This window comes from Colletotrichum godetiae, assembly GCF_030913485.1.
Source record: "Colletotrichum godetiae strain CBS 193.32 chromosome Unknown BDP55scaffold_75, whole genome shotgun sequence".
Classification (NCBI taxonomy): domain Eukaryota; kingdom Fungi; phylum Ascomycota; class Sordariomycetes; order Glomerellales; family Glomerellaceae; genus Colletotrichum; species Colletotrichum godetiae.
Window position 1 is genome coordinate 23,868 of NW_026851323.1, and position 27,561 is coordinate 51,428.

A 27,561-nucleotide genomic window follows, 5' to 3' on the forward strand; every position below is an offset into this window, starting at 1 on the left:
ACACGATACGCACGATGACGGTTGAGAAGATTTCTGTACGGATACGTGAGCACCGCTAATTAACGTAGTTTCTGTACACAGCGCTGAGACACCGCTAATTCGACTTTAAGATTATGCTTCTCATTTTCCCTGCGGCGCTCGCCTGACAGGGGCCAACATGCAAGCAGACCCTTGCTAACAATCATTCAAGGACTACTCCGAATCATCCTTCAAACCACCCATAGTTGAATACGTGCCATGAATCCAGGGAAGATCGACTTTGTTTGAATCGCGTCCAGCAAGTAACAGTTCGGCGCAAAGAAAACTCTGCGATCAAGTGAAACCCCGCCGTACAACCATCGGCATTAGTTTATGGAAAGAGTATCCCACCGCTTTCGAATTGGGTCGGTTCCACGGCTAAGAGGCAACATAAACTGCACGATTGGTCGTGTCTCGTTGCAGAATTTATGTTGACAGCGAGTTTCAGTCACAGCCCATTACCCTAAACAGTCATTCGGCTCCTTATTGACTCCCACTCAAGATAGACAATAGATTGTAACGATGTCAAGCGCATGACTACTGTTCAGCCTTGACCTTCCACCCATCGAGAAGTGACGCTCGATTTTTCGAATCTTGCCATAACAATGGCCCGTGTTCATTAGTAGGTAGAAGAACTGGCCACTTTCTCTGAACAAACTCTAAACCTAAGAAGCGAAAGCCCGGTTCCACTCTTGAGTGAATTCATCTCCAGCAGCTCAGGGCACGGCACAGTTTTGTGGGCTTCTTAGACAAGCTTCCCTTGGCGCCAGGTGATCAACCTCCTACTCTCTACTGACAACAACAAAACCCTCATGTTGGGGACCAGGTACATGAAGAGTTCGTCTCATAATCGCACTTCTCTATCAGCCGTCTTCTTCGGCACGAGATACAAGAGCCGACTTCATGATAACTTGAAGTATCATGGAACTTGGCGAGGGCTTGTCGCCAGGAGGCGTGATTTTTTGGTTGAGTCATGACGTTCGTCAAGTCACGCGCGCCGCCCCTTCGCCGAGTCTCTAGGCTTAATTCGTTATAGAGAATATCATGTCGAACACTCTTCAGCGTTGGTCGGTAGACCGCATTGCAGACTCTGGCGGGAAGTTATCGATGATAAATCCAATATTACTATGGCAACTCCAATTCTACAGGCATCAAGAGCAAGTGCCGCGGTATCCCGCACCCCTCTCCCACTGTTGATAGCCATTGATGTATCCGTAAAGCTTACACGCGGTGAAAAAGTCGTCACCGCTGATCACGTTGCCAGGCTTCTGTATGCACTTGACGCCATCGAAAGTAGCCTGTCGATGTTGTTAGCACTTGTAGTCACTTGATTTAGTATTTAGTTTGGAATACTTACTACCGATCCCCAGCGATCCTCGCAGACCGCTTTCGTCCAATCGTTCCTAGGAATCCATCCTTCCGAAGTCAAAAGACAGCAGTTGTGACTACTGTGGTCCTTGCTATTGGTAGGATGTATCAGCATTCGGCCTCCCTTGAGCGGAACAGCATGTGGAGTATGCCTACCTTTGAGCTCCTTGAATGAGCAGAAAAGCAAGGGCGAAGGTCTTGAGAACAGCGGCCATTGTAGCTTGATATCTGACGGTTGCCTGTGAGAAAGAGGTGGGATTTCTGCCTGATGACATTTCGGATTTGTGTGGGCGAGAGTGTCTATTTAACTTGCATGTGGACATTTTATTTGATGTCGCTCACCACCAGATTCGTTCTCAACTTCTCTCAACTGAGGCCTGAGTCAATACCTCAGTCTTCGCCCACCCAAATATTAGCTGGTAATTACGGTCAACAAGGTCCTTCAAAGTGAGGCAAAGACAAATAGATGATCGAGTGATAGCACTCACAGCAGTTGCCGCGGGGCCCCAGCAAGAGGTTTTCGGCATCCCACTGGCCTGTAGTGGTCACTGGTCAGACGCCTAACATGTCGTTGCTAGCGCCGCGGGTGCCGTATTGAGCGACCCTACAGGGGTCTCGGTCAATGAGGCGATGGAAAACATCCCCCTGGGGCCTGGGCCTTATTCGAAGCCGAGCCGCCGAGCCTCTCGGGAAGACGACCATCGTTTAGTAGAATTTTGAACCCAATTGGGTACTGGCTGAACGAGAAGATCACCGTACTCGCGATTCACCTCGCCAAAGTTCGCATCAGTCAGACCGAGCGCACCATTAGCACTTGGCCCTGAGTTTGATTCAATTCTTGAGCTGCAACCAATAATTACTTGTGCGGTTGTTGAGAGAAAGTATTCACGGACTACATATGTACGTAACTTAAGCCTGGATGCATGCGTTCAACGTTCAAGATCATTCAACGTAAAGTGAGGCCGTTCATCGCCTTTAATATCAGCTCTTAGTCTTTGAATATTGATCGACATTGATGGATACAAAGAATTCGGAAAGCTCACGCCACGGCCTATGAAGTCGCCGGTAATGACTCGTGTCGCGAGTCGTTACCACACACTCGTGTCAGGTCTGCTTTACGGTCACATGAAAGTCCGCCGGAGGGAGAAAATCTGATTTCCCAACCTAGTAAACCGTGTATAAAGAGCTCTTATTCGTCTCTCTCCGATGGTTCAGGTGACTACGGATGACATAAGATCAAAGAGACACTACACGCCATCGAGAACTGCTACAAAGTTGAATGCAGTCTTGGAATACATGATCGAAAGCATATGTCGCCCGGGTTGACATTATCATGTAGAAATTACTATCATGGGATTACGTGCGTCTGGACTCTAGGTTATCGCAATCCGGGTTGCGAGTCCAGATCGGATCCGGACCGGCATCGGGCAACGGGCGAATTATTACAGCCCAGCCGACTTGATCCGTACGTGCACGGAATATTACTCTCTACGAGCCACGACATACACGAGTCATGCTTCCTGATTGCCCAAGGCTTTCACAATGAGCAGCACAATTCTGTACATTTGTTGAATGTGCAGCTTGTGACGAAGTCAATTCTGTGCAAGTGTCAACTTCGGAATTTGAAATTGCCACTTGATCCTGCCATTGCTCATTCTCAAGTCAAGCTATGAAGACCCCAACACAGCATGACCATCAACGAGACCTGGACTTTAACGTTTCCAGCTGACTACCGTCAGTGAAGGAACTAAGTGAAACAGATGCAAGATGCTCCAGGTCTTTTTCTCAATATTGAATAGACACAATATCAGTGACAAGTGACGTAAATTAACACTTCCTTAAACCTCTTTATCTATGATATTATAGCGGTTGAGGGCAAGCAAGGCCAACTGAAAGAGCTTCCACGAACTGCCATTTTTCCAGCCAGAGCCTAGAGGAGCGTTGTCAATCAACACTTACTACCAAGGGTCTTAAGACTGCCGTCTAGTGCCACGGAGGATGCACTTCCCGTGCAGTCACCATTGCTGAAACGTCACAAATACCTAAGTTCAGCACTCCTACCACCACACCGACTCCCAGCCGCCAAGCGGTTTGCAATATGTTGATGACAACGCATACGATGAAAGATACATGATGGGTTGGTACAACATCAATTTCTCAAACTAAATAAATAGACCAGGTCCATAGCAACAGGTGTTAGAGATCCGGATGACTGATTTACATGGGGTTGCGAAGCCAATCTAGCAATCATCTGGAACGCTGCTGACTATAGAAATCTCATCCCTGATCATTTTTCATCTTTCTCAACAAGCTTCTTCTCTCCAGAGTTGACGCTCTCAAAGTCTTCCTTGTACGTCATGAAAACATCGTCGTTGAGATGACGGTGTCTGAACCAAAAGACAATTGTTTGGACGAAGAGGGCGATACCTGGGGCAGCCCAAGCCCAAATGAGTGTTGGGTCCGCGATAGAAGGAAGAAGAATTTGCCCCAAGGCACTGCTCAACGCTGTCATGAACAAGAACAGAGCAACAACAGTCGATCTCATGTGCTCCGGGGCGCGGGCATAGGCCAATTCGTAGGCTGTGACGTTGATGAAGATCTCTGACATGGCACCAAGTGCGACGTTGGGGATCTGCCACCAAATCGAAAGAGGGGAGACGTCGTCGCAGTCACTAGCAGCGTAGCCACTTCAAAGAAGATTAGCATCCCTGACCCAGGTGAAAGATACATTTGCAGAAAAACTTACCAAGGGCTTGTCTCGTAGACACGCCATTGTACCAACGCTCCAATGAGTGAAGAGATGATGGCCAAAACGAATCCGACCGTCATTCTGCTGATGCGTCCAAACTTTATATTTCTACGCTCAAGGAAGGGGTAGACGACGTTAGCCATGAAGGGCGAGAAGACAATGATGACCAAGGGGTTGAAGTGGCTGAGAAGATCGTTAGGTGCGCCGTCGGATGTCATTGCCGCGCCCTGGTTACTCTGAACGTTTCCGACACCACCATCATTCAAGTACCAGATGGGAATGTACAAGAAGATCTGAACCGCCTGCCAGGTACGGCGGGCATCGTCAACGTCCTTCTCAGAGTATCCGACATGCACTCCTCGCTCAGCTAGTGCAGTGGGGCGGACGTTCTGCCATACATTCTTGGAGAAGATGTTGCCCTTGCTCCCCTTAATCGCCGAAACCGTGATCTTGACGAAACGGTTCAGGTCGGAGCCTTGAGGCGCAATTCTGACTGTTCGCTTGTATGTGGCGGCAAGCAAAAGCGGAAGCAGGAAGTAGACGATACCGGGTACGAGGTACGCCAACCAGAAGCTATGGTACTTCTCGATGTAGACGACAGCAATAGAGAAGAAGGCCCCAACATTGATGAAGGCGTAGAAAATCAACATGATGTGGTTGACAGTGGTCTCGGGGTCGACGAGAACCTTCTCTCCTGACTTGAGCACCTTGGTGTATTGGCGCTGGTGCTTGTACTGATCGATAACAGTCGGCGCAACGTTGGGCTTGAAAATACCAGCTCCGATGGCAAGGAGAAAGTAGCTGATAAGAAATGGAGCAACACCTTTACCGGCCTGCAAGATTGAGGGAGCAGCGCCTCCAACCATGATGACATGGGCAACACCTCCGATACCGACACCCCATGCTATGGCTTTATAGCGACCGATTTTGACGTCTGCAATCCACGCACCGAAGATAGGGATAACGTAAGCCAGGAAGGTGAACAGAAGACCCAGGGCAGAGGCTGTCTGGAGTCCAAGGCCAAGAGCACCAGCATGAGAGTTGGGCTTGGACTTGTCAATAGCCCCGGTGCCAGGACCTCCTTCGGGCAAAGGAAATTGGAGGTAGTTGTTGAATGCGGCCTTGACACCGTAGTAGGATGCTCTCTCGGCCATTTCTACGACGCAAAGGGACCATGAGGTTATGGGGATGGAGTCTGCTACTTTGCGTAGAGTCGACCGCTCCTCATCAGTCGGAGCCGGGTATGCTTCATCATCGATGACAGAGTGTGTCTGATCGAGGGAGTTGTTTTGGGACTCTACGTCAAGAGTATTGACTTGGTGAGTCTTCTCAGGGTGTACGCCTTGGTCGGAGTCGGGCTCGACGACCTTGTGCACGTTGAGACCAATAACGTTCTCAGCTGCAGGTATGTCAGCGAACTAGACACGCGTCAAACATGTGCTTAGCAACTTACCCATGGCGACCAACTTTGCTCTCTATGACTTGACAACGTAGGTTAAGAGACTGGAGGAAAAGAAGGTGAGGAGGCCCAGAAACCTGCGTTTTGACCTCCCTCACGCCCACTGATATGTTATCTGCTGGTCCTCGGAACGTTGCACTCAGAGATAGATCTCCAGACCATTTGACAGAGGGGCTCCATCGAACTATCCTGTTCAGGAACCGTAGGCCTGCCTAGAAGGCCAAGGCGGGGCCAAGGTTGATCGCGAGCTTGTGGAAGCTTGTTGCGACATTAGCACATTGCCATTGACCCCATGCATATCCCAGTCCCGGCAAGTGGGTGGCTAGCTCCCGTCTGGGCTCTGGGTAGCCTCGCTTTTATCTCAAGTCTAGAAACCAAGCGATGTTATTTAAAAGTTGGAAGAAGTCCGAATGATTTCTCGCATTCTTTTGAATCTCACGGCATCTCAAAGTTGCATATCTTGAATGCTCGGGGAACCCCAAGAGCGGAACGATATCATATTTGTTGCCCACTTCCCCGGCCAGCGGGACCCCATGTCCACAACAGATATGGAGGCGGGCCGATATCACCACCCTTATCGGTCTTTTATCCGCCGGCATTCCATGACGGGAGTCCACGACGTCGATTGCGTGATTGCGTGAGTGGGGGAATTCGTCGTTACACATCCAACAAGAGCAGAGACATCCCCGAACCACGAAATTGGATGTGCGTGTCCCGTTACCGTTGTTGGCCACCGGACGGGACGACCGAAAGTTTATTAGTACTTGGGACCGGCTCAACCTTAGTCGGGCGAGCTGTTGTGAAAAACTAGAAATGTCGCCATAATCCACCCAACTTCAATCCCAGCTCTGGTTGCGTAACAAGTAGACCAATATGGCCTATGGGGATGGCATCATTGTCAACTTGCCGAGGCATGAGGGAGTATTTGAATACCTCGCCGCCCCCTTTCGTTGTTTAAGATGTCTCGGCGGCCAGGTAGCGACGAGTCATTCGAGAGAAAAACGGCGAGAATGCCCGAAGAGGCAAAAGTCACATCATGATTGAAGCATCTGCAGCTTTCTGGCGTTTTTGGCTGTGTAATTTTCGCGCAATCTCTAAGTTTGACGGTGCTTGGCAGTGGGAAACCTGGTAGAATATTCTCCACAGTCGTTGCGCTGGAGGCACGTTCCAAGCCTGCTGCGCGAGCACGCCATAGGCCGAAGCGAGTGTCGCGTTCTATTCTGCGCGTCTCTCTTTCTTTCACCTACTATGGTGTTCAAAGGTTGTGGGTGGCTGGAACATTCTCTCCCTAGACGGAGGTTCCTAGAAACGCATCGAGATGTTGTGCTTACAGGCTTTCCTCGAAGGCTCTGGAGAAGTCTTTGGTTGTTCTCAAGTAGAACTAATAAGCTACTGACCAAAAGAGACAACGTCCCTTTCAAGGCACTGATGAAAACGAGTTATACAAGGCCGATCCAAAGACCAACGAGTTTAGACCATCATATCAATCACATGTGCCTAAGCAGATATTCCAGTACTACTAGTGGCCAATGCCCGACTTCATTTCTGATACATAAAGCTTGTAGGTGGCGCCATGGTAGTTTCTTCTTCGTACTTCAGTATTTGTACATATAGCCATGCTTGGCTGTCAGGCTCCTTGGAAAATGAGAGCTTGATGATCACATTATCAGACGGTATTGACTAGCCTTTGTCGTTCTGACTTCACTAAGCTGCCCTGCATAATTCCAAGTCCAGATGCAACCCTCGATTCTCTAAAGATTTCCTACTGTTCCGTTTCTTGCACACCGATGAAAGCAGTATTACGTCAAATGGAGTCTTAATAATATAAGTAAATAAAACTCCAACCTTCGCAGAGACCTCAATAACCCCCTTGTTGCCATGTTTAAACGGGAGCCTCCGTCCGTCCCTTTGCATTGGCAAAAGTCGAACCGTTCATCCAACCGAGACGCTGGTCGGGCCATCTGTCATCGACCCGAAATCCACGTTCCGAGACTTAGGACCAGTGATGGCGCAATCGCGACCAAGCCAGAAATGGTTTGCAAAGAAAGCAGCGACAGCGATCAATGGCTGTACTCCAAGAACAAGGTATAGCCACCAGTATGGATGAAGAATCTTCCTAGTGAGCTTGAAAGATTCATCTCGAGGAGCATATCTCGAATTCTCGACGGTCTCTAGCTTGTTCATGACCCTCAACTTTGAGATCATGTATGCTCTGCGGGCCCAGTACCATCCAACTACTGCCACCGCGAATGATGGCATTTTCCAAGGAGAGTCTGCTCGGTTCTTAGGTTCAGGAAAATCCGAAAGGAGACGGCCCATAATCGGGAGTGCATCGATGGAGAAGGGACTGAATTGACGACGTTCTGGCCCAGAAAAGATAGGGGTTTGTCGTAGAATATCGGCTTCTGCGGTTGAACAATTCCACGGCTGGAGTCGAAGGGACTGTCGGGTGACGCGCCATGAAGCTTTATAATCGGTACGATGAGTAGTAAACATCAAGGTCGAGTTCCTGAATGCTCGGAGCTCAGAGTTGTCTAGGTTACTCGAGGATGTGAACTAGAACGTATGACTCCTGCAACAAAAGCCGAATAGATATGAAGTAGTACTATCGCCGTTAGGGACGCTTGGAACTAATCCTAGAGTAACTTTGTCGTTGTTAAGGTCCGAGTAGGTTGATAACCCTAATATATTGTTCTTGATAGTGTTATTCTAGAATGCGTTGTCTTTACGTAGGCGTTTGATTGTTTTATTTAGTTGAGTTACGAAGCCCTGGACTGTTGCACTTATGATTATAGTATCTTTATCTTTGAGCTTCTTTTGGATGGCGCTGATGTATGGGTAAGTTGGTAGGTCGAGTGTAGCCGCTGAGCTATTGCCGAGTAGTAAGATTCTGTGGCCGAAAGGTCTCGGGAAACCACCTATATTATTGAAGGTATTATCCCTAGCTGAGACCGTGAAGAAGTCAAATGTGGCGTTCGAGAGAAGGCATGGGGCATTACCAGCGCTCACGAAAAGTGAATCTTTTGTCAGGGGGGCCAGCCCATACTGCCTCCCGGAAGTTTGTGTCATGTTGATGTCTAGGTCGATGCTATGCGAAGCCTCGCCACCTATTGAGCTTTTATACGCAACTCCAAGACCAAGAGGAAGACCCCGGAGAAAGATCAATGGAATGTAATACCAGCCGCTGTCCTTGGGCCTGAAGGGGCTTCTGCTTAGTACGGCGTCGTACCTTGGCTTGGATGTAGCATGACGTGTTTGCCAAGTAATTAAGGTTGAACCAGCAATCTCGTCGAGGCAGGTTTTCATCAAGGCCAAAAGCAAGCCTACAATGATGAGCTGGTTCTCAAAGCCTAAGCTCCATGGCCAATTGGTTTCCGGGTTGATAACACAACACCCAAGTATGAAGAATATCCATGAGACAACGAGAACAGCGAGGTGGACGTAGAAGACCCGAGGCTTTGAGCTCTTTGTCACATGAATAGCAGGTTGAGATGCTTGAGTTGCTGCTTCGTGGCAAGGACCTTCACGCTGGTTTCGAGCTCCGATCAAGCTCGCGGTGTCGTCGTTCCTAGGAAGTCGGTCAATTTCCATTTGAGAAAACTGCGTTGTTTGACTTTGTGAACGAGTTTGAGGAACCGAAGTCCAGTTGACACTGACGGTACTAGCATCACTGTCTGCGATTTGGCCGGAATCTTGTCGTCGAACACCTTGTGAGTCCATGGTCGTAACTTTGAACTGATTGAAAAGGGAGGAAATGAAGTGACAAATTACAAAAAGCAAAAGTAGTGAGTGGCGATATTTAAGTCATTATCAGCCCATGAAAAGTTGACAACCACGCCGCAAATCCTTTGGAGAGCCTTGCTGGCTAATACTTAGCCACTCATTTCCGTGGAGGTTGCAGCCATTCAATACTACCCCTGCACGGCCTATAAAAGGCGACCGCCTGGCGGCCGTTAGAACTTCTAGGTAGGCCTAGGCAATCAAGATTCCGTTTGCTAGGCGCCTACCAGGGAACAGAGCCTGAGCGGCCAGGTGCAGAAGTAGGAGCTCAGCCCCTGTTGCGGGCAGCTACCCCTGTCTTCTGACTCTTGTCTCTCAGCCTGATTCTCGCCTATAACCATATGCACGATCACTTGTTGGCTCTCAACTGTCTCATAGGAGTTGCGGCTGAGTCAAAGCTGAATTCAGACATACGGAGTTGACAGTGCATTAGGCTAGTGTGTTCGAACTTCGCATCTTGGCGAACGTGGTGGTAATCCAGGCATCCGACATAACGCCTCCTTGACCGGTCTCTTGCAATCCTAGCTTCCACTCACGATCGCGGTCCCAGAATGCAAGGACAACATGAAGACAGGCCACTCGCTGACAGTACACCTTCATCTTTCTACGAAATGATCAAAGTGCTATCATGCCCTGTGGTCTGGTCCCTAGATATGACATCGTCTGTATTCGGCTTCAAGAGACAGGGACTCTCGGTTCAGATCATAATTATCTGCTAGAGTACGAGCTCAAATACCGGCTTAAGTGGAGAAATTATGGCTCGATCGCCTTTGAATATGAGGAATCCTGAGAATTCGGCTCGTACACTTACTCGATCGGAGACATGATACATGAACCAGGCCCACGGGCGGGCGCTTCTTTCCCTCTGCAAGGGGACGTTGACGGGACACCCCACATCAATCTCTACCTCATCCAACACGGTGCAAGACTGAAGCCCGACGTGCCCATGGAAAGTAGGCGGATCGTTTACGGGAACGGGGTCAAGTTCACGGCCGCGGAGTGGGATGATGTCGAGCCGGACGATGTAGTTCGCAGGCATTATATGAATGCGTGGCACATCATATCTGAGATTGATTGCGAGGGCGCCACGTATCGGGAAGGGTGCAGAAATCACGAGCATCGTGGGACTTTGTCTCCTGGGGTTCATGGGCCTGTAAAAGCGGACTGGCATGTGACTGTACTGGTGCCCGATAGCGGTTAGATAGGGCGGCCTGGTATATGACTGAGATAGTGTGCGAGGGTAGATAGATAGGAGCAAATAGTAAGACAAACGATAGTAAGGGCAAAGGGATCTAAAAGAGTATAACGAGGGAGTCGAGACGATACTAAGAACTTTCCTGTAATTCTAACCATCGTTAGAAAATTCATCGTGGTCCTATTTTAATAACTTTGTGCGCAGTCCGACCCCATAACCCGGACCACCCGCAACCTTACGGCCCTTACCGCGATATAGAGGAAGCTTTGTCTCTGGCTTGAGACAACCACTACTTTTTTTTCTATTCCTCATCTTACACGTCTTGGGATCCTTCTGTTCTATACGGTGCTAGATGGATAGGCTCTCCAGCTAACCAACCCTTTACGTGCATCGCCCATCATTTTTCAAAGATCGATATAAGAATTCTTCCTTTTCCTATGCTCACCTCACACTCATTCTATCCATATTCGCTGATGAGTATACCCCAAGAGTTAAGAACCCAAGTGAGATGTTCTATAGTGATAAGAGCACAAGGGAGATGGAATATGTCTTGCTACTTAACTCATAGCCAGGCTTCACACGAGCCCGAGAAACCTCCTTAGGGAAGTACGAACTCTCTCACTCACTCACATTTTCCCCCTTCCGACATCGTCTGGTCCTAAAGTCTCCGCGGCCCCGACGACATCTTTATATATTCCCCCTTTAGTCACCGAAGTTACACGTACCTTCACCCTGATCACGTTCAAGGTCACCAAGAAAGCCAAAAAGTGTACGTTAAACAACCCAGAGACGTGAGCTTATATCTAAGCTGTCGTCCTAGACATCGGGAGCCGATATCTAAAGAACTTTATAGGTGTAACTTCCACCCAAAGAGAAATTATCACAACAGTCGACGTCAAGACTATTATGGTATTCCCCTGTACAATCGACACTGTTGCAACAGAGTCTCCACAGTCAACCATATGCATAAAAAACATCCCGTCTCTTGGCAAACCAAACCGCCAGCCCGCGAACAGGGGGAGGGGAGCACACCGGAACCAATTCCTCCTTAACGATGGGTACGCCCAGGCTATGCGAACGCGACCCACTCGTCTCGTACTTACAACAGGATTCCGAAAGCGAAAACGACCAACAATCATTGGGAGGGAACCGAGCTCATGGTAGGTAATGAAAGTCCACCATCGTTATGCGTTCGCAGTCGCGGCCGCATTACATGGGCTATGATGTTGAAAATGTTGGTCGTCAAAACAGCACTTGGTAGTTTGGGGGATTGCTGCGGCGGTAAAGGCGCGTCCGGGGTAGTTAATGCAAAGTAGACCAGCATCTTTCACCTAGTACGAATAGCGCAAGGCACATCACAATCACGGAATAAGAAAGAACAGGAGTGTATGAGCAATGGCAGGTTATTTTGTCTTCCCATGCTACCCTAACTAATCAAGCCAAATGAGGCCGAACGCTTCTGCTAAGTGACCGCGTCCATGTTCCCAACGCCCATAGTATGAATCGGTACCTATTGTGTCACGAACGAGTCGATGCTTCAATCAATCTCAAGACTCGGTTCTTCAACTTTTATCCGTTCCAAACCCAGTGTCCTAAACAGGCCTTTCACAACCGCGCAGCGTACTGGGGTAATTGAACAGGCCGGTGATTCCAGACACATCCTTGATAACTTCCACCTGAGGTGGACAGAGACAATCTCATGTCATCTGCTATCGTCCCATTCCAATAAAACAAGTATTTGGTGACCCATATCCCTCTAGAACCCCTAATGTCGTGTGCTGGTGGTCCTGGATCCTCTACCGCGTCCGGAAAGAAAGCTCGACAAGGAGGAAATAAAAACAACAAGATGATTCGAAGTGCAATGACAGCCGCTGTTGAAGGTCAAGAGTGAAGGTGAGAGCGAATTATGCATTAAAGGAACTCCTTGTATGCAGATCGTTCCTGAGTACCCATCCGAAAAGGAGGCTCGTTCCATCGACGCTGCGTTGAGCTCATCAAGAATCGGCAACGAATGAAAGACCAAGAGAGCAAGGCTGTTTTGTTTGTTTTCCCGATGACCCCGGAATGCCCTTCGTATGCTCGGGAAGTCGTGTAATCGAATCGAGGGCCGTAGACTGCGAATGACTCTTTAAACGCCCCGCGATGCCATGGCCGTCCCTGGCCAACTAGCGTCGAATGCCCCGTGAAACGCCAGTGTCCGAGAAATGGACTCAAAAAGTTTGGTCCAAAAACACAATCGAGAAAAGTCAAATGACGAGACCGCAATAACGATGCGATTACATGGTGAAGCGAGCGACGCCCTTAACCCCTAATTGCTGTTGCCGTATGAGTCTCGGTATTGAACGGAAAGCGCTCCTGCAGTTGCTGGGCGTACGGAAAATCATTTGGCGACGTACCGGCGAAAGGGAAGCCACCCATCGAGGTCGCGGGGGAGGCAGACCTCATTGTTGCTGGGGTGGTAGCCTGACTCGGACGTTGGTTGGCGGGTCGCTCGTTTTGCAAAGGGTGACTGAGTGGAGATGAGGCTGGTGATGCACCGTAGGATCCCATTTGCTGAAAGTAGGGATTGGAGTCGCGGAGGTGGAAGGCGTGGTGTTGAGCGGGTCCAGCGTGTTGCACGTGGTGGGCCATGCTGGGGCTACCGTTGGAGCTCGAGCTGGTGCTGTTGGATCCGTGGGTCGCGAAAACATCATCCGCTCCATCGAACTTGACGTTTCTCAATGTGCCATCCTTAATCTGCGGACTGGACTGCTTGGAGCCGAACTGTTGATAGCCAAGGTCAGTACATGCTTTTTGGGCTGAGAGTGGGCGATCGGTGAGGGTCGGTGATGAAAGGGTCGGACATGGATGATTGTTGACCAGAAGTACGTACAAAGCAGTATTTGTTGACCAATTCCTCGTATGATGACGAGGCGAGGGAAGGGTTGGGGGAGTCGGTGCCAGGGACCGTGGGCTGCTTGACAATCGGCTTGGAGACAGGGGGAGCGGTCACGGCCGGGGCCGGCTTCAACTGCTGGGGCTGTTGCGCAGGAACGTGAATTTTGCGGTGGCTCTTCATATAGAGACCATCCTGATTGCGGTCCTTGCTGCCAATGGTGTCCTTTGCGGCCTGAACAGCAGCAGTGAGGGAGGCACCAAAGTCATAGCGATTAGAGAAAGCTTGTCCACTGGGGGCAGTCAATCGGCTGGAGAGGTTATCGCTAGCCAAGTTGCCAGTAGACTTGTTGATCTTGAGACGAAGTCCCGCTGTCGGGCCTGACTCGCCCAGGTACTCGTGGATGGGCTGGTCAAAGTTCAGCTTGCCCTGGTTGCCGAAATCGTCAAAGCCGACAGGCATGGACTTGGGCCGAGGCGCAGAAGAAGGGCTCGAGCGGCGGTTGCTGCGGGGGAGCGCCGGGCGGCCAGCAGCGCCCTGCAGGCCTCGCTTGCCGTTCTGTGGCAGATGCTTCTTGCGGAAATCGACTTGGAAGTTGGTACCGTTGTTGTTGTCCCAGTATTCCTGGCCATTGACGTTGTACTTGATGCAGAAGAAGAGCGTCTTCGTCTCGAGGTTAGCTAAGTCGGAGAGTTTGATGCTGAACGTGAATCGGTCGTGAGCAACGTTGTCATCCTGAGCGCGAACCTCGTGTGAGTACTCAGCACCAACTTCCGATGTCGTCTTCCAGTAGTCCAGAGTAAATCTGCACGTAACATATTTCTGGAATGCCAGGTTGGCAACGGCGATGGAGCCCAGCAGGTTCTTCTGGTCAGGTGACAGCCAAACTCTCTCGAGGCGGACAGGCAGGGACTTGCGGATGGGTGTGTCGACAGGGTGGTTTGCCGTGACAATCTCCCACTCAAATGGGGGGGTGCGAGCACTCTGGCGTTCCTCTCCGGGGAAGGGGTACTCGGTATCACTGTCGTAGTTATCGACCGGCGACGACCCGGCACTGACAGCGAGTGGCCGATCAACCTGGAGGAAATGGCGGACGTGCTCGAGGTGGGAGTCGAAGTGGACGGCCTTGGAGAAGGTCGGCGTGCCAGGCATGCTTGACGGCCGTCTGCGAGCAGAGGCGGGCCGGAGTGCGGGTCTGACAAGCTCTCCTGACTTCTTCCGTACCATCGGGGGCTTGTTCTCGAAGTTGTTACCGTCCGAATCGGACTCTGAGCCAGTCATGGAAGCCGACTCCATTACTATCCTGGGCTCGGTGCTAGATCTGACATGGTTGACGCGGCGGGCGACCGTCTTGGCGAGGGCGTCCAGGGAGCTGGTGCTAAAGCTGGTGGGAAGACCCTCCTTGGGGAGGTCTTCCTTGGTGATGAGAGATAACGCGGGTTGATCGAGCTTGGAGCTGGTCGGAGAGGCTTCCCTCTTAACGGGTATTTGGCTGATGGCGTCCTGAAGCTCCTTAAGGTTCTCGATCTTCCTTCCGCGTTCTGCGACATCCTCCTCTTCACTTCCCGAGTCGGGTGGTGAAATAATGGCGCCCATGGGCATGCCGCGCTCGTCGGTCAGTGGCGGCGGTGATTGCCTGACACTGCTGCTGTTAGTGGCCATGCCCTTCAAATCGTCCGACGTTCCTGGTGGTGTAGGCTGGTCTGAGTTGCCATTTGTTGTGGGAGCACCTGTTGCCGCTGCCGGCGTTCTCCTGTGCTTGGTGAGGTATGATGCTGACCTTGGTAGTGACGGTCTGGGGCTGGACTGGAAGGAGGAACGTCTGCTCACGTCGGGCGATGACGGCGCTGAGCTTGCTGGCGATCGGTGGTGGGAGGGGGGTGTGTAAGGCATTCCCGCTGTTATGTACGGAGAATGTGCTGGATAAGGGTGGTGTGAAGGGGTCGGAATCGTGCACCCGGCACGGGTTAAGTGTGTCGGTTCGAGAGGAGTGGTGGTAGAAAAGCAAATAGGTATCAATTCAGCGAAGAATTAGGATGAGAGGCGGAGCGGCCGAGTGGGAGCGGCGAGACGCTTGTAGGAAATTAGGATTTCTGTGTTATTTGAAGGATCCCGTCAGCTCTGTCGCGGCCATGGGAGGCTTTAGGATTATTTAGTCGGGCTAGGAAATTGGTTGTGGTGCATCTATTCTGATGACTGAACTGGTTAAGAAAAAACAAGGGAACAGAACGAGGAAGAGAGAGAGATTTTCAAGAAAAGAAAAAGAAGCTGCTGGCTGTAGCTTTGGTGGCTGTGGGAAACGCAATTCCCACAATAAGACTATCAAGGACACGACGAAATAAAGAGGCAAGCAAGGCTGAAAAAGGTGATAGGGCAATGGGTTAAAAAAAGAAAAACAAGGAGGCAATGATGACGAAGGTGGTGATGTATTTTTTGGTGTTTTTTTTTACAGATGTATTATGTTTTTGTGTAGGAGTCGTAGTTGACCACTTACATGGAGAGAGAGAAAGGTCGAGGAAGGGACGGCGGGCGACAGTCGAGTTTTCTGCACTGGCAATGTTCCAGCAACAGGGCAAGAAACTCTCGTCTTGTTTGTGACGAGGAATGTCGGTAGCTGGGGAGGAGGGTCCCGTGGAGATGTTGTCGAAGCAGGTGGAATGCAATGACGAGCTGGGGAAGTACGAGGCTCGAGTGTCTCGCAAGGAAGAAGGGGCCGATGTAGGGCGAGGCGATGGGACGTCCTACAAGGTGGCTTGCGACGTTCGTGGGGATCGTGTGGTCGGCCAGGTTCTGGGTCGAGCTTGACTGATCGAAAAGAGGTAGGAGGTAGAGGAGACCAGCCGAATAGGTGCAAGACTATGGGGGTCAATCCTTTCCTTCCGTGCCTTGGTCTAGAGAGAGTTATGCCGTTGACTCTCTTTTTTCGGTTCTGGTGTCTCGTACTTGGACAGGGTGATTGGGTCTGTCCGTTCTTTCGTTTGGGGTTCCTGCTCTTGCTGTCGGTAGGCAAGTGTCGTGTGTCAGGAAGGATGCAAGAGAGCAACAAGATGTTGGGTATCTCGAGACGACTTGACTTCTTTTGTGCTGTGGATGTTGAGGTTGTTGGACTTTGGTGTTTGGAGCACACAAAGATTGGAGAGAGAACAAGCTGATGGGCGGCTCCGGAGGGAACGGAGTGGTTTTGAATGGTGAGCGAGTTCCGAGCACCGCAGTCCGCGCTCAGTACAAAGTACATCAGCAGAGCGTGGGAGACTGGGGGGGCCGGCGGCAGCCAAGTGCGTGCGTGCGTATGTGTGCCAGTGGTGGTGGTGTGTGCAACACCACCGCCGCTCCCAGTAAGAAGAGAGAGAGAGAGAGAGAAAAAAGCTACCGGTACCAGGCACCTCTCAGTTCGGGACTGTCTGGTCTGGTTTGGTCTCAGCACACCCACGGGTGCCACGCCCCCAGCAAAAGAGACGAGCGAAAAGACTAGGACCAGGGTCAGCGATGGGCAGCAGAACAGAGCGGCGAGAGAGAGCGAGAGCAGCAGGGAAGGTGAGAAATGGGTGCAAAGTGTGGCAGACGCCAGCCAGCAAAAGCAGCCACTTTCCCACCCTCACTGCACACAGATACTGTGTAGAGGTATCCCATAGCCTGCCTGTATCCGTAGGTCGCTTCGTACTTCTTACATGGCCCACGCCCCCCAGCTCCTCTCTGTTCCCAGGCGGCGGGAGTCGCAGTAGCACGTACCTGATGGTCAGGAGCATCCCTGCAAGTGCGAGAGACGGCGAAAAAGTCCAAAAGAGACCAGGGTGGCCAAAGGGGGGTGGTCCATGATGGGCGTGGACGAGTTCGGTCAAGCAGGGGAGGCCGGGGGTGTTTGGAGGATGTTGAGAAGTTGCAGTGTGGGAGACCGTCTGTCTGTGGAAGAGAAGACGAAGAAGGCGAGGAACCATGGCGCACAGCTGCACACCTGCGCTGCGAGGATGAGAAGCAGCAACAAATTATGGGTACATCAAGGGGTACGTACTCCATACATGGCCCGCCCGGGGGAAGGAAGGAGAGTGCAAAAAAAAGGTTGGGGTGTGGCTGGAGCAAGATTCAACGCTAAGGAACGCGGCGGCGACAGGGTGTGGGGCCAGGTCAGACCGAGAAAGGAAGAGCAGGAAAAAAAAAAATTAGGAAAGAGCGACCATCCAGCAGAAAACTAAACAAGACGAGGCGACGCTGCGTGGGATGGTGGCACGGAGACGGCAAGCCGGCTGGGCTCGACAACTGCTGCTTGCGTTGAGGGGGAACTGGCTTGTTGGTCTATCTAGGTATCTCACCTTGCAGATACCTAATCATTCTCCGTGTGGAGGAACGGTACCTTCGACCAACTGCTGTGGCATGGTATTCGATCTGGCTTGAACTGCCCGATAGCGTTCGTCCATCCATACGTAGAAGATATGAATTCGGGCATTCGAGGGCCATGAATGTACGGATACCATCTACAGAGCATACTAGAGGCAGCAAGGTATCCGGAGCTTGCTGACAATCCAGGGCAACTAATTCCTGCATGTCCATCACCACCACCAACACCATTTGCGCCATGGAGGGGACCGACACGCACGACACGACCAGTGTGCTCCGTTGCAAGCTACCTGACACTAACAGTCCTGTATCAGCGGGAGGTGGAGAATTCTACCTTGGCCATGGAGAAGGAAGAGAGGGAACGGAATGGCGTTGGCGTGATGCCCATGGTCGTGCAAGAATGGCAGAATAGCGCGAAAGAGAGACAGAGCGAGTATCTTTATCCATAGGCGCTGGCAAGACTTGCTGTAGTCACACCTTCCCCTCTGTCTCTGTCACTATGTTACTTCTTAGTCTCTCTCTTCTGCCTTCCGGGAGCCGCTTCTGCCACTATCTGGCCAAGTGCAGTTGATTCGCAACTGGCCCAAAAAGTTGGAGAAGCTGGAGGCGGCGGCGGCCGCGGGCTGGCTTGGGAGGCTTGAAGATGCGGGTGGTTGACTTCAGGCCTGGTCTTGCCCGGGGCTTGATTTACATTGCATCTGGTTCATGCCCCGTCATGTTTTCTTTGGACGGATGAAGAACATGTGTGAGATGGATGTATGGATATTTGGCCAATGGGCAGAATCTCTGGATGCGCACGGCAGCTTTTGCTTCCTTCGAGAGACGGCAGATGCCAATTGGGAGGTGGGATGAGAAACAAGACAATGCCGCTTTCTGGATGTCTGTTCTATCTTTTCCCCTCTCTCTCCCACAATAATCGATGGCTGCTACCGGCTATTACCGTTGCGTCCGTCCCCTCCGGTATCGAGGGTTTCTGGGTGCGGGAGGAAGGACGTTGAGGTTTCCGGTAGAGTCAGATCAGATCAGATCAGCGATGACCGGCCCAGGCCATCCTCCACCCACTGCCCCCACCCTGCCTGTCATAATCCATAATCTCCATGCCTGGCAAGCCTCCGCCTGCGCCTGGACAGATACGCTGAGCCAATCCATGCCGCGACGGCGCGTAGTGCGAGGTGCCGAGAGCAGACGACGGTTGAAACATGAAGTCGCTGGAGGAGAACAGGGACAGGCGAGGAAAGGTGAGAAAACCAAGGTTCCGTCCGGGGAGAGACTCGTAGCAGGGACAGGACGGGAGGAGCAAGCAGTCCGGTCTGATGTTGCTTGCACTTTGGTTTCTTGGTTTGTGGTGGTGGTGGTGGTGGTGGTATTGATGGGAAGCAGAGAAGTTAAGCCACAGCCAGGCCAAACAAACCCTAAGAGATTCACCGGAGACAACACACACAGTACAGGAAACAGCTTGCCGGGGTGACTGATAGACAGTAAGAAGTAAAGCATCTTTGATAGGACAGTACGGATTCAGGGTGGGGTCCTTCCTTTTCTCTCTTTCGCAAAATAAAGAGTGGAAAACTTCGAGATGCGCTAGTAGGGATAGAGAAAGAAAGTACGTACCGGCTGGGTCAAAGGCGAAGGAGAGAGACGGGGGTAGGAGCAGGGACAGGGTTCCTAGTCAATTTAGCTTTGGTGCTGATTTAAAATAATGGTCCCATCATTCTCTCATCAAAGAGCGTGACAACCCGCAGCTCTCTCTGACTGTTAATGAGACTCAAGACTCGATAGCCTCGATAGTGGTTACTTGTAGACTTGGGATTGGAGCCTTTCTGTACAACAACATTGCTGCAGAATGGCCTGAGGTTTCTATAACCTATGCCATATAGCAAGTCGGGGAGCAATGCAACGTTGAGAGTTGTCGAGAGTATACATCTTGGCGCCATGTGCGGAAGTCGGGAGTATCAGGACTGTTCTTTTTCTGTTCCAACATCGACCGACAAAAGTGAAAGGAGTTGGGACGAAGACAGAGTCTAAACTTGGCATCCCGCCGCATAGCATCGCCACGCATCCAGTCGGCTCAAGTTTGTGGTTGGAGGACTGAGGTAGTTGACGATCAGAATGTTTGCGGCTCCAGCCGGACATTTGTCTCTAGAGTTGGCCCGGCACTACCCCATATCTACCTCATTGAAGTTCTATTAGCCTTTTCCTCAACAGTCTGTATTCATAGCACCGTGTCTCGTGCTTGGTGATGCTCTTGCCTGTTCCAACTGCTTACCCCAGACCATCCATAATCGAGCCGCCGTTTGGCCTTAATCGTTCTCAACTAGCTCCGTCATGTCTCGAATCTCGTTTGCATTATGGCTGCCATGCCGCGGCATACCTCATCTCGTACGGAAAGGTCGAGACAGACTGTTGGCAGGGCGGCCTGTATGAGAAGTTCTGTTTCCATCGTCATCGAGCCGGGGACGGAGATTGTGGCGCCTCTTGTCTCTCTGCGAGGTCTGCGTGCCTTCTCTTGTCTCTCACTTTGCCTTCGGCACTGTACGCTTGACACGGCCCCACGTCGCTTTCACCAGCCCCAGTCGGCTCAGCCCAGGCCAAGCGGCCCAGGCCATCCGCGAAGAAGACGCAGGCACTGACCGACGCAGGCAGGCACAGGCACTGAGGCAGGTAAGGAAGGCATGGGTTCACGTTTTGGAAGCAATGGCCCTACCCTACCTGCCCTTGCCCTGTCATGTCCTGTCCATATGCCCGGGGCCGGATCTGAAGTTCTTGCCCGTGCGCACACCTTGCTGTCGGTACGAAGTGAGGTAGGTACGACCTGACTTGCGCACTGCTTGCGACACGCGAAAGGTTCGACAGGCGATGGGAGGGACAGGGCAGTCTCGTAATAGACGAAACAAGCCCCAACCCTTCCCCCAGTATCCCCCCCCCCCCCCCCCCCCCGGCCCAAGGAAGCTTCCATTGTCATCTCACGATGCTCGTTTGGAACACACACGGATGGGGAACCCGACTTTCAGGTGCAAAAGATCCGGTGAGGAAGTCGCAATGCAAAAAGTTTGGGTCGGAGGAAAGCATGATGTCATTGTTGGTTCAAATTGTCATTGGCGGCAGGTGCACCTACCATCGTCGTCGTGTCGTCCGCCCGCTCTTTCTTCGCTTGGCTGGGCAGTTAGCTTGCTTTCCCTTGCCTCTTTGGGTGCGTGTCGTGCGGCGTGCCTACCTCGCAGCTCAACGCAAAGCATCGTGAGATTTTCTTCAAGTGGGGGAGAGGAGCTGTCTTTAAAGATACTCCTCATGGAAACACACCCACTCTCCAGCCACACCACGACGTGGCCCACGACGGATGCACGATTTCTCGGGTCGCTAGCACTCCCTTTCTATCCGATGCGGCCCACGATCAATTTCACTGCGGATAGCAAAGCCGCCGCACATTACATCACCTTCAAACATTTGACCTTATCTAGACCACCTGGTCTTATCAGAGACGTTCTTTCTACGAATACGTTATCAGGAATCCGAAAACACCACGCCGCCTGCCTGGATGTCTTCTCCACTGAAGGTGTCATTCTGACTCTTGTCGGGCGAGGCGCGTCTCGGGCGCGTCTCACTGTCAGCATGCTTTCTTCTCTTTTTTGTCTTTCTATCTACACCGCCGGCCTGGTTCTTGCTGCCATCGACAATCGACGTCGTTAAAGGATGGATGTGGCCACGACTCGAGCGACCGTTCAATATCGGCTCCAGCCCTGCTCGCTCAGCTTGAACTTTATCAATGATAATTGGGGCCACCCTCCTGGAAATACTTGGCCCGCCGTTGACACGCAGCGAGGGGGGGGGGGATTGGCTCCAGTATCTTCCCCCCGCGGCCCCGTTCTGATGATCTGATCGGCCGGCGCCCGTCCGCAGACAATAACGGAGCGAAATAAGATCATGCCGGGTCTTCGCCTGAAAGCAACGGCGACACGAAGCAGAACGAAGGTGGAAACCAGCACTCGAGACACTGGATGAAGATGGGGGATGGGAGCATGGATGTCAGGGGCAAGGAAAGGACAAGCAAAAGAAGAAAGGGAAAGAAAACGAGACCAGTTCGGTCCACATTCCAACCTTTTCCCACATTCCATCCACCATTTCTCCCCAAGGTGGTCGTCCCCGCAAGTTTGCTTTGGAACTATTCTCAACAAGGCCGAACCCATGACAAACATCAAACACTCCTGCGAAAAGCTTCGTTTCCTTTGGCTATGCTATTGCTTTGGGGGCCAATTTCCTATCATTGGAATGCAATTGGGAGCAGAAGCAGGCCACGGACGAGACGTGCAGGAGGGTCAGAGTCAGTGTCGGACAATATTGCACCCTCTTTTTGGATGCGGGTTTAGATGACTTTTGATGGAACGTTGTGTGTTATTTGCGCTGTGTCTTTGGAAGCGCTAAGACGATGCTGACCCGCTCTGTTGTTGATGACTGACGAATCCAGGGAATCAAGTGTCAGATGCAATACGGATAGGTAGTCGCGCTCCAGCTGGGCTAGGGCTGGCGATAGCAATGGCACCGATGCCGGCATCAGCTTCCATAATGGCTGTTAGCATCAGCTTCCTACTGTACCGGCGCCTGGTATGGATAGCATGGACAATATTGATGCTGACGGTGAAAGTGCGACTACGAGAACTGGACTATTGTCCCTCTTGCGGACCGGCTGCCTGCAGCGAGAACCAATTGATGCATCTCCCTCTCACCAGAGACATGCGCTCCCACGCTGCCTACTGGCGGCAACGGCGTGAAGAACTTTTTGTCGTCAAAATGTCTCAATCCGGCCAAGAAACGGCTGGGCGAGGGTTGGGATCTAGACCAGCGTGCTACCTATGAATGAGTCGCCAGAGTCGTCACAGAAATGGCGCACACGCATTGTCGCACTATATTGCGCTGCCTTTTGCCGATGGTTGCATTGGCGATGGCGATAGCAATGCCTTTTTTTTTTCTTGGTTCCACCCGAGCCAACCGATCCAAGGGGAGAGAGACTGTCACTCGTGTTACTGTCACCGCTCTCGCAGACTCTTGCTTCACCCTGAGTCTGTTGGGTTGCTCTTGTGCATCGGCGATGGGCGGGGCCTTTGGAGGGAGATGCCCTTTACAAAATGCCTCGTCAATGGCAACAACTCATGCTCCTTGCAAACTGCGTTTCGATTGGGGTAAGAGCAGGCACCGCTATGGGCATTTGGCGGCTCAAGACTTGCCCCAGAAAGACCAAACGAAGCGCGAAAGCGACAGCAACAACGCAACACGCACGCAGTAAACGCACGGAGCAAATTATCGGATTGGCCCGAGCTGTCGGCAACATATCTCACTGGACGCGCAGACACTTTTTCACCAGGCTTGATATGTTGTAGCATTGGATACCTTTGATGTTCACGGCATGGAGGTTCTCAAATCTAGGTATTCCGTACGGAGTATGTACACGGAGTAAGGATATCTGCGTTGCGGGTTTTTTGCTTCCTTTTTTCACTTTCTCCTTAATCCATCTGAATCCGTATTCATCGCTTCAGAAGTGGAGACCAGAGACCGGGGCAGGCCGCACGCCGTTGGGATGGGATTTTGGCCTGGGGGCTCTTGCAGTTTGTGAGTGTGTGCGCCTCGCCGCATCCACCGCACCCGTGTTTTGGGAAAGGACGGAGACGACGGGGAAGGGGCAAGTGGGAAGCGGAGTACGTACCTCGTTGGACGCGGAGGCGACGACTGGATGGGGATGATTCAGCAGGAAGGAGATGGAGTCGACCTTTGCCATTCTTACCGAAAGGTAGGGAAGGAACCGTTACTGACCAACCAGAAGGCAGCAAGGTGGGAAGGACCCAAGGCTGTCATCGCAAAAGAGAAAAGGAAGGAGGGAAGGAGGGGTAGCTGTGGAAGGAAAGAGCAGGGGGGATCCCCACTTGATGGACTCAGTCGAGAAGTCTGGCCTCGTCTCTTCTTTGGAGTCTTCCTGCCCGTGCTGGGCCACCCCCACCAAAAAAAGAAACTCACCAAAGAAAGGAAGGAAACACTCTGAGCCGTGAGGTTCTTTCCCCCACCAAAAAAAAAAGTGAGAGTGAAGCCAATTCCCGCTGCAACATCACATCGCCCGCCCCGACCGCACTCCACCCACATCCACCTTTTGATCCCACAACCACACACACGGACCTCACCGGCACGGCCTCTCTCTTTCTCTCTGGCGCGCGGAGATGCCGCTCGCCGTTCCTATGCTTATCCATATCCATTACCATTGGCACCGTGTCACCTTTACATACCAGCCAATACCGTAGGACCAACTGCTACACCAAAAAAAAAGTCTACTACCGTCGATACAATCCAGGTGGACTGTTTCCGGACAGGGAATGCCTTCAAACAACGCCCAGCACATCACAGCAGCGAGCATGCAGAAGAAACGCAACGAGGTGTTGGCATACTAGGACAAGCTGTCTTTGGCATTGGTGGAGACTATCAACGATACACGCACGCATCTTCTAGCCATCTCAACGCCATCTCCCATCTTGTGTCGTTGCATAGCATTCTCACCGATCGAGATATTCCTCCATTCAGTCCTCAAACGCCTTCACCCTCACGCTGGATCGTTTCCGTCTTGCCATGGTCCGCACCCAACCAAGTCATGTATTCTATTCGTAGAAACCCTCACTTCTCTCAATGACACTCGTCTATCCAGTCGTATGCTGCATCCAACGTTTGGCCTTTAAGAGTTGCAGTTGGAGAGTTCCGGCATACCAGTGCAAGGTCATTCCGCCGCACTCTAATAAATTGCCGTCGTCATCCCAGGAATCGTCTTACTTCGCAGCGGCTTTGAACCGACGCTGAGGCGTCTGCGGTCCAACCCGCCCGCCACTACACATCCTGGGCACTGCTTATCTAGTCAATGTGCTACCCTCTCTCCCCAAACATTGGCACCGGAACACTGGACGGACATACTCCTCACCACCACCGTCTTCACCGGACCAGTCTCGGGGCCAGGGACTGAGGTCTCGGTCAGCAGCAAGAACCGCAGCTTCTGCGAAATTGCCGCCACTGCAGACGTTAGAGGTCTATCGGCTATCTATCCTATTCAACCGCAGTACCGCTTTGGGCGGGGTTACTCGACACTCAAATTCTCAGCGCTGTGCAACACTCCATATCCTTCGTCTTGACTTTGGTTCTGCAACTGCCCAGCGAGCAATGACCCCACTACGAGTACAACAAGGAATCAACCTTCGCTCTTGTCGTCGCCCTTCGACTTTCGGTTGGCAGGCAGCCTCTTCTCGGTCGATGGCTTGCGCGCAGATGCAGCCTCTTCTCAGATCATCCACTTGCACTCCATACGGCGTACGAATCTCCACTGGCCCTTGTTCCCGATTCCCACTCACATACCTAAAGTACCTACATCCACTATCCACTTAAATGCTCACCTCCGGCACGGAGTACGGAGTACGAAGTAGGGGCAGCAACTGCGAGCACTCACAGCATGCACTCAGCGGCATGCAGCAAGCAAGGCATGGCTCCGGCCAGTGACGAGTGGGAGCCGCAGGGGCTGAGGACCAGTCATTGAACTGCATAGCCTCGCTTGAGGCGTAGAAACCCACGCACGCCACTACCGTAGGTCCAGCCAGGCCCCTTCACTTGCTTGGGCTTCTCACAGAGCCACCTCTTTCAGTCTTTTCCAAGAACCAAGGGCATCGTCAATCAGCTTTCGGCCTTTCGGGGACTTCTTCGCCCAGGTCCAGGAAGGGCGACATGGGTATCGAACGATGCAAATCCTCACTGGCCTCTTTTAGAATTCGTGCAGAACGCCCATCGACATCTGAAAGCGCCATGGCACGCATGGCAGTATCTCAGGTGGGGAATCGCTTCAACAAGAGCTCCATCGGGCTGCGCTTCAGCCTTCATCGCATCACGCGAACTGATAATCCACCTTGCCCTCAATCTCGCCTCCTATGGATGTCAGCACATGTGTCAAAGTATTACTCACAGCTTGCATTCCGGGGAAACATGCGCGAGGTGCCTACGAATATGCCCCTCGCCTTCCTCTTATCGTCTCAGCTAACATGACATGGTACGTCGATTATCAATCATGCTCACTCAGACAAATGTTATCACCCAACGCTCTCGTTCACCCAACTTGGCCCCTCGACGGTCAATGGATGCCGGGCCATCTTGGTAGGAAATCTGGAAATAGGGGACCGAAGTAATATCACCCAACACCAACACACACAAAGCTAAGAGTGGCCGGCGACTCAAGGGGCTGCATCTCGCAGTCAAGCGCCTTGTTAGCGCCTCTACTCTGTACACCGTGGTGAAAATTTGCGGTTGCTTGCTTGTTTGTGTGCCATCACCTAAGCACACCTTGCGCCGCTGGGTTAGCGACACCTCCCGCAAGCACGTCTCACCGCGTCTCGTTATCTTTGAAGTCGCAATCTGGGATGGCCAAAACGTACATCGTTTGCCCCTGATTCGCTGCGAAGGCAAGGTGGCCCCTGCCACCCTCACCTAGTCGCCCATCAGAGATGCTAAATTTGCCCCTGCTCATGGCATTCAACAAGGATCTCATCGGGGCCCGGCCGTCACTGAAGCAGCCATCCTCGAACAAAGCACGCAAGCCATTGTGCAAGCCACACCTATCGCAAGCCGGGCGGAGGGGCACACTTACACCCTAGGCCGTCTTCCAGTATCCGTACGCGGGGATCAGCGGTTCGGTGGCCGCCTGTTAATCAACCGGCCGGACACCTGGACGGCCCGGAGTCTACGGCTCATTGCAGAGCGCGGCATCCCTCTCTCCCACCATCGCTTGATTCACGGACTTGCTTCGTTCCAATTACCTCACTATGGGAATCGTTCGGTCTGACGTAGAGCTTGCCGATTGCACGAGGCTTACTCAGCCAACTACAGTAACGAGACCAGCAAGATCCTGCAGGGTGACGGAGGAGATTGCGTCAAATACAATGGGGATGTTGAAAGATAGCACCAAGTCACACACCATCTGTCACATCAACTGATCTGATGTTGACTTCGAAGACTGATGTTCCCTCTGCGCTCTTGGCTTTTGATAAGGGTCCCTTGGATGTGGTTCTGAGAGCGGACCCGAGACGTAGACTGAGTCGACAACCTCATCCCGGGCATCAGGCAATGAGCTGAGGGCACACACATTCCAGGTCACAAAGGCGTCTCTGTCATTTTTCTGAGATGGCTAATGGCGCACTTCCACCGCACACAGCCTAGCTGCTTTCTCCGCAACAGGTCCCCTAATCCAACGGGACCCTACCGACCTTCATGTGCAGAGGACCCTGAAGTCTACCTGCAGTGGCTGGCCACCTTCTGGGCGAGGATCGACGGAGAAATGGGGTCAACGGCTTTGGATACGAAGTATTCCAGTTACCCTACCGCAGTGCGGCGCAGTGCGGATAAGAACTCGCGTGCTCGCTTGAGCTTGGTGACCGCGGCAAAGTCCTCCCCATGATCGCCATCTCTTTTCATACGTAAACTGCAAGCACTGGCCGAACATCATCGACCCACGTTTGATAACAAAGAACTGATCATGATCCATTTGATTGTATCGAGATGCGAAGCTACAACATTGCATCAGAAGAACGCAATCTGGCCTCGAACTCTGTCTTTGCACATGCTTGATGCGCATTCCAGGGAATTGCCGGCCCTGAGCGGTGGTCTGATGGTTGACCAGGATCATCATATCATCCAATGTTGATTTCTTACAGCTTTGGAGCACCGGGGATTTTTTGCCTGACACCTAGTGGGCCCCGGTCCCTCTCAGCTTCATGCTGCGGTCCTGG

The 27,561-nt window shown here is 52.0% G+C and overlaps 7 protein-coding genes across 7 annotated transcripts; all 7 read right to left on the reverse strand.

Annotated features, from left to right (window-relative positions):
• Nucleotides 1-1,169: 1,169 nt before the first annotated feature.
• BDP55DRAFT_758947 (uncharacterized protein) lies at nucleotides 1,170-1,659 on the reverse strand (the record flags this gene model as incomplete). Its single annotated transcript, XM_060580815.1, has 3 exons — nucleotides 1,543-1,659; nucleotides 1,376-1,478; nucleotides 1,170-1,316 (listed from the first exon to the last, which is right to left on the reverse strand). Exons 1-3 carry the CDS (start codon nucleotides 1,599-1,601, stop codon nucleotides 1,170-1,172), a joined length of 309 nt encoding a protein of 102 aa, XP_060423066.1. The 5' UTR covers nucleotides 1,602-1,659.
• A 1,613-nt stretch (nucleotides 1,660-3,272) lies between these two features.
• BDP55DRAFT_720738 (POT family protein) lies at nucleotides 3,273-5,642 on the reverse strand. Its single transcript, XM_060578483.1, has 3 exons — nucleotides 5,589-5,642; nucleotides 4,133-5,534; nucleotides 3,273-4,073 (listed from the first exon to the last, which is right to left on the reverse strand). The coding sequence occupies exons 1-3, from the start codon at nucleotides 5,590-5,592 to the stop codon at nucleotides 3,674-3,676; spliced, it is 1,806 nt and encodes a 601-aa protein (XP_060423067.1). The 5' UTR covers nucleotides 5,593-5,642; the 3' UTR covers nucleotides 3,273-3,673.
• Nucleotides 5,643-7,367: 1,725 nt separating this feature from the next.
• BDP55DRAFT_399051 (uncharacterized protein) lies at nucleotides 7,368-8,301 on the reverse strand. The gene has a single exon (XM_060567279.1). The coding sequence runs from the start codon at nucleotides 8,088-8,090 to the stop codon at nucleotides 7,527-7,529; it is 564 nt and encodes a 187-aa protein (XP_060423068.1). The 5' UTR covers nucleotides 8,091-8,301; the 3' UTR covers nucleotides 7,368-7,526.
• Nucleotides 8,302-8,303: 2 nt separating this feature from the next.
• BDP55DRAFT_637935 (uncharacterized protein) lies at nucleotides 8,304-9,314 on the reverse strand (the record flags this gene model as incomplete). Its single annotated transcript, XM_060573047.1, has 1 exon — nucleotides 8,304-9,314. One exon carries the CDS (start codon nucleotides 9,312-9,314, stop codon nucleotides 8,304-8,306), a length of 1,011 nt encoding a protein of 336 aa, XP_060423069.1.
• Nucleotides 9,315-10,089: 775 nt separating this feature from the next.
• Nucleotides 10,090-10,545, reverse strand: BDP55DRAFT_637936 (uncharacterized protein; the record flags this gene model as incomplete). The annotated part of the gene is made up of 1 exon (XM_060573048.1): nucleotides 10,090-10,545. The coding sequence occupies one exon, from the start codon at nucleotides 10,543-10,545 to the stop codon at nucleotides 10,090-10,092; it is 456 nt and encodes a 151-aa protein (XP_060423070.1).
• Nucleotides 10,546-11,204: 659 nt separating this feature from the next.
• Nucleotides 11,205-12,018, reverse strand: BDP55DRAFT_682951 (uncharacterized protein). Its single transcript, XM_060576300.1, has one exon. The coding sequence runs from the start codon at nucleotides 11,706-11,708 to the stop codon at nucleotides 11,373-11,375; it is 336 nt and encodes a 111-aa protein (XP_060423071.1). The 5' UTR covers nucleotides 11,709-12,018; the 3' UTR covers nucleotides 11,205-11,372.
• An 852-nt stretch (nucleotides 12,019-12,870) lies between these two features.
• On the reverse strand, nucleotides 12,871-15,337 carry BDP55DRAFT_734191 (putative phosphatase regulatory subunit-domain-containing protein; the record flags this gene model as incomplete). Its single annotated transcript, XM_060580177.1, has 2 exons — nucleotides 12,871-13,332; nucleotides 13,442-15,337. The coding sequence occupies 2 exons, from the start codon at nucleotides 15,335-15,337 to the stop codon at nucleotides 12,871-12,873; spliced, it is 2,358 nt and encodes a 785-aa protein (XP_060423072.1).
• Nucleotides 15,338-27,561: the final 12,224 nt, after the last annotated feature.

Coding starts and splice junctions, on each gene's coding strand:
- BDP55DRAFT_720738 (XM_060578483.1), bottom strand. Junction 4,074..4,132: donor GTCTACGAGACAAGCCCTTG/GTAAGTTTTTCT, acceptor TCTTCTTTGAAG/TGGCTACGCTGCTAGTGACT.
- BDP55DRAFT_399051 (XM_060567279.1), bottom strand. CDS start 8,090: ATGTTTACTACTCATCGTACCGATTATAAAGCTTCATGGCGCGTCACC.
- BDP55DRAFT_682951 (XM_060576300.1), bottom strand. CDS start 11,708: ATGATTGTTGGTCGTTTTCGCTTTCGGAATCCTGTTGTAAGTACGAGA.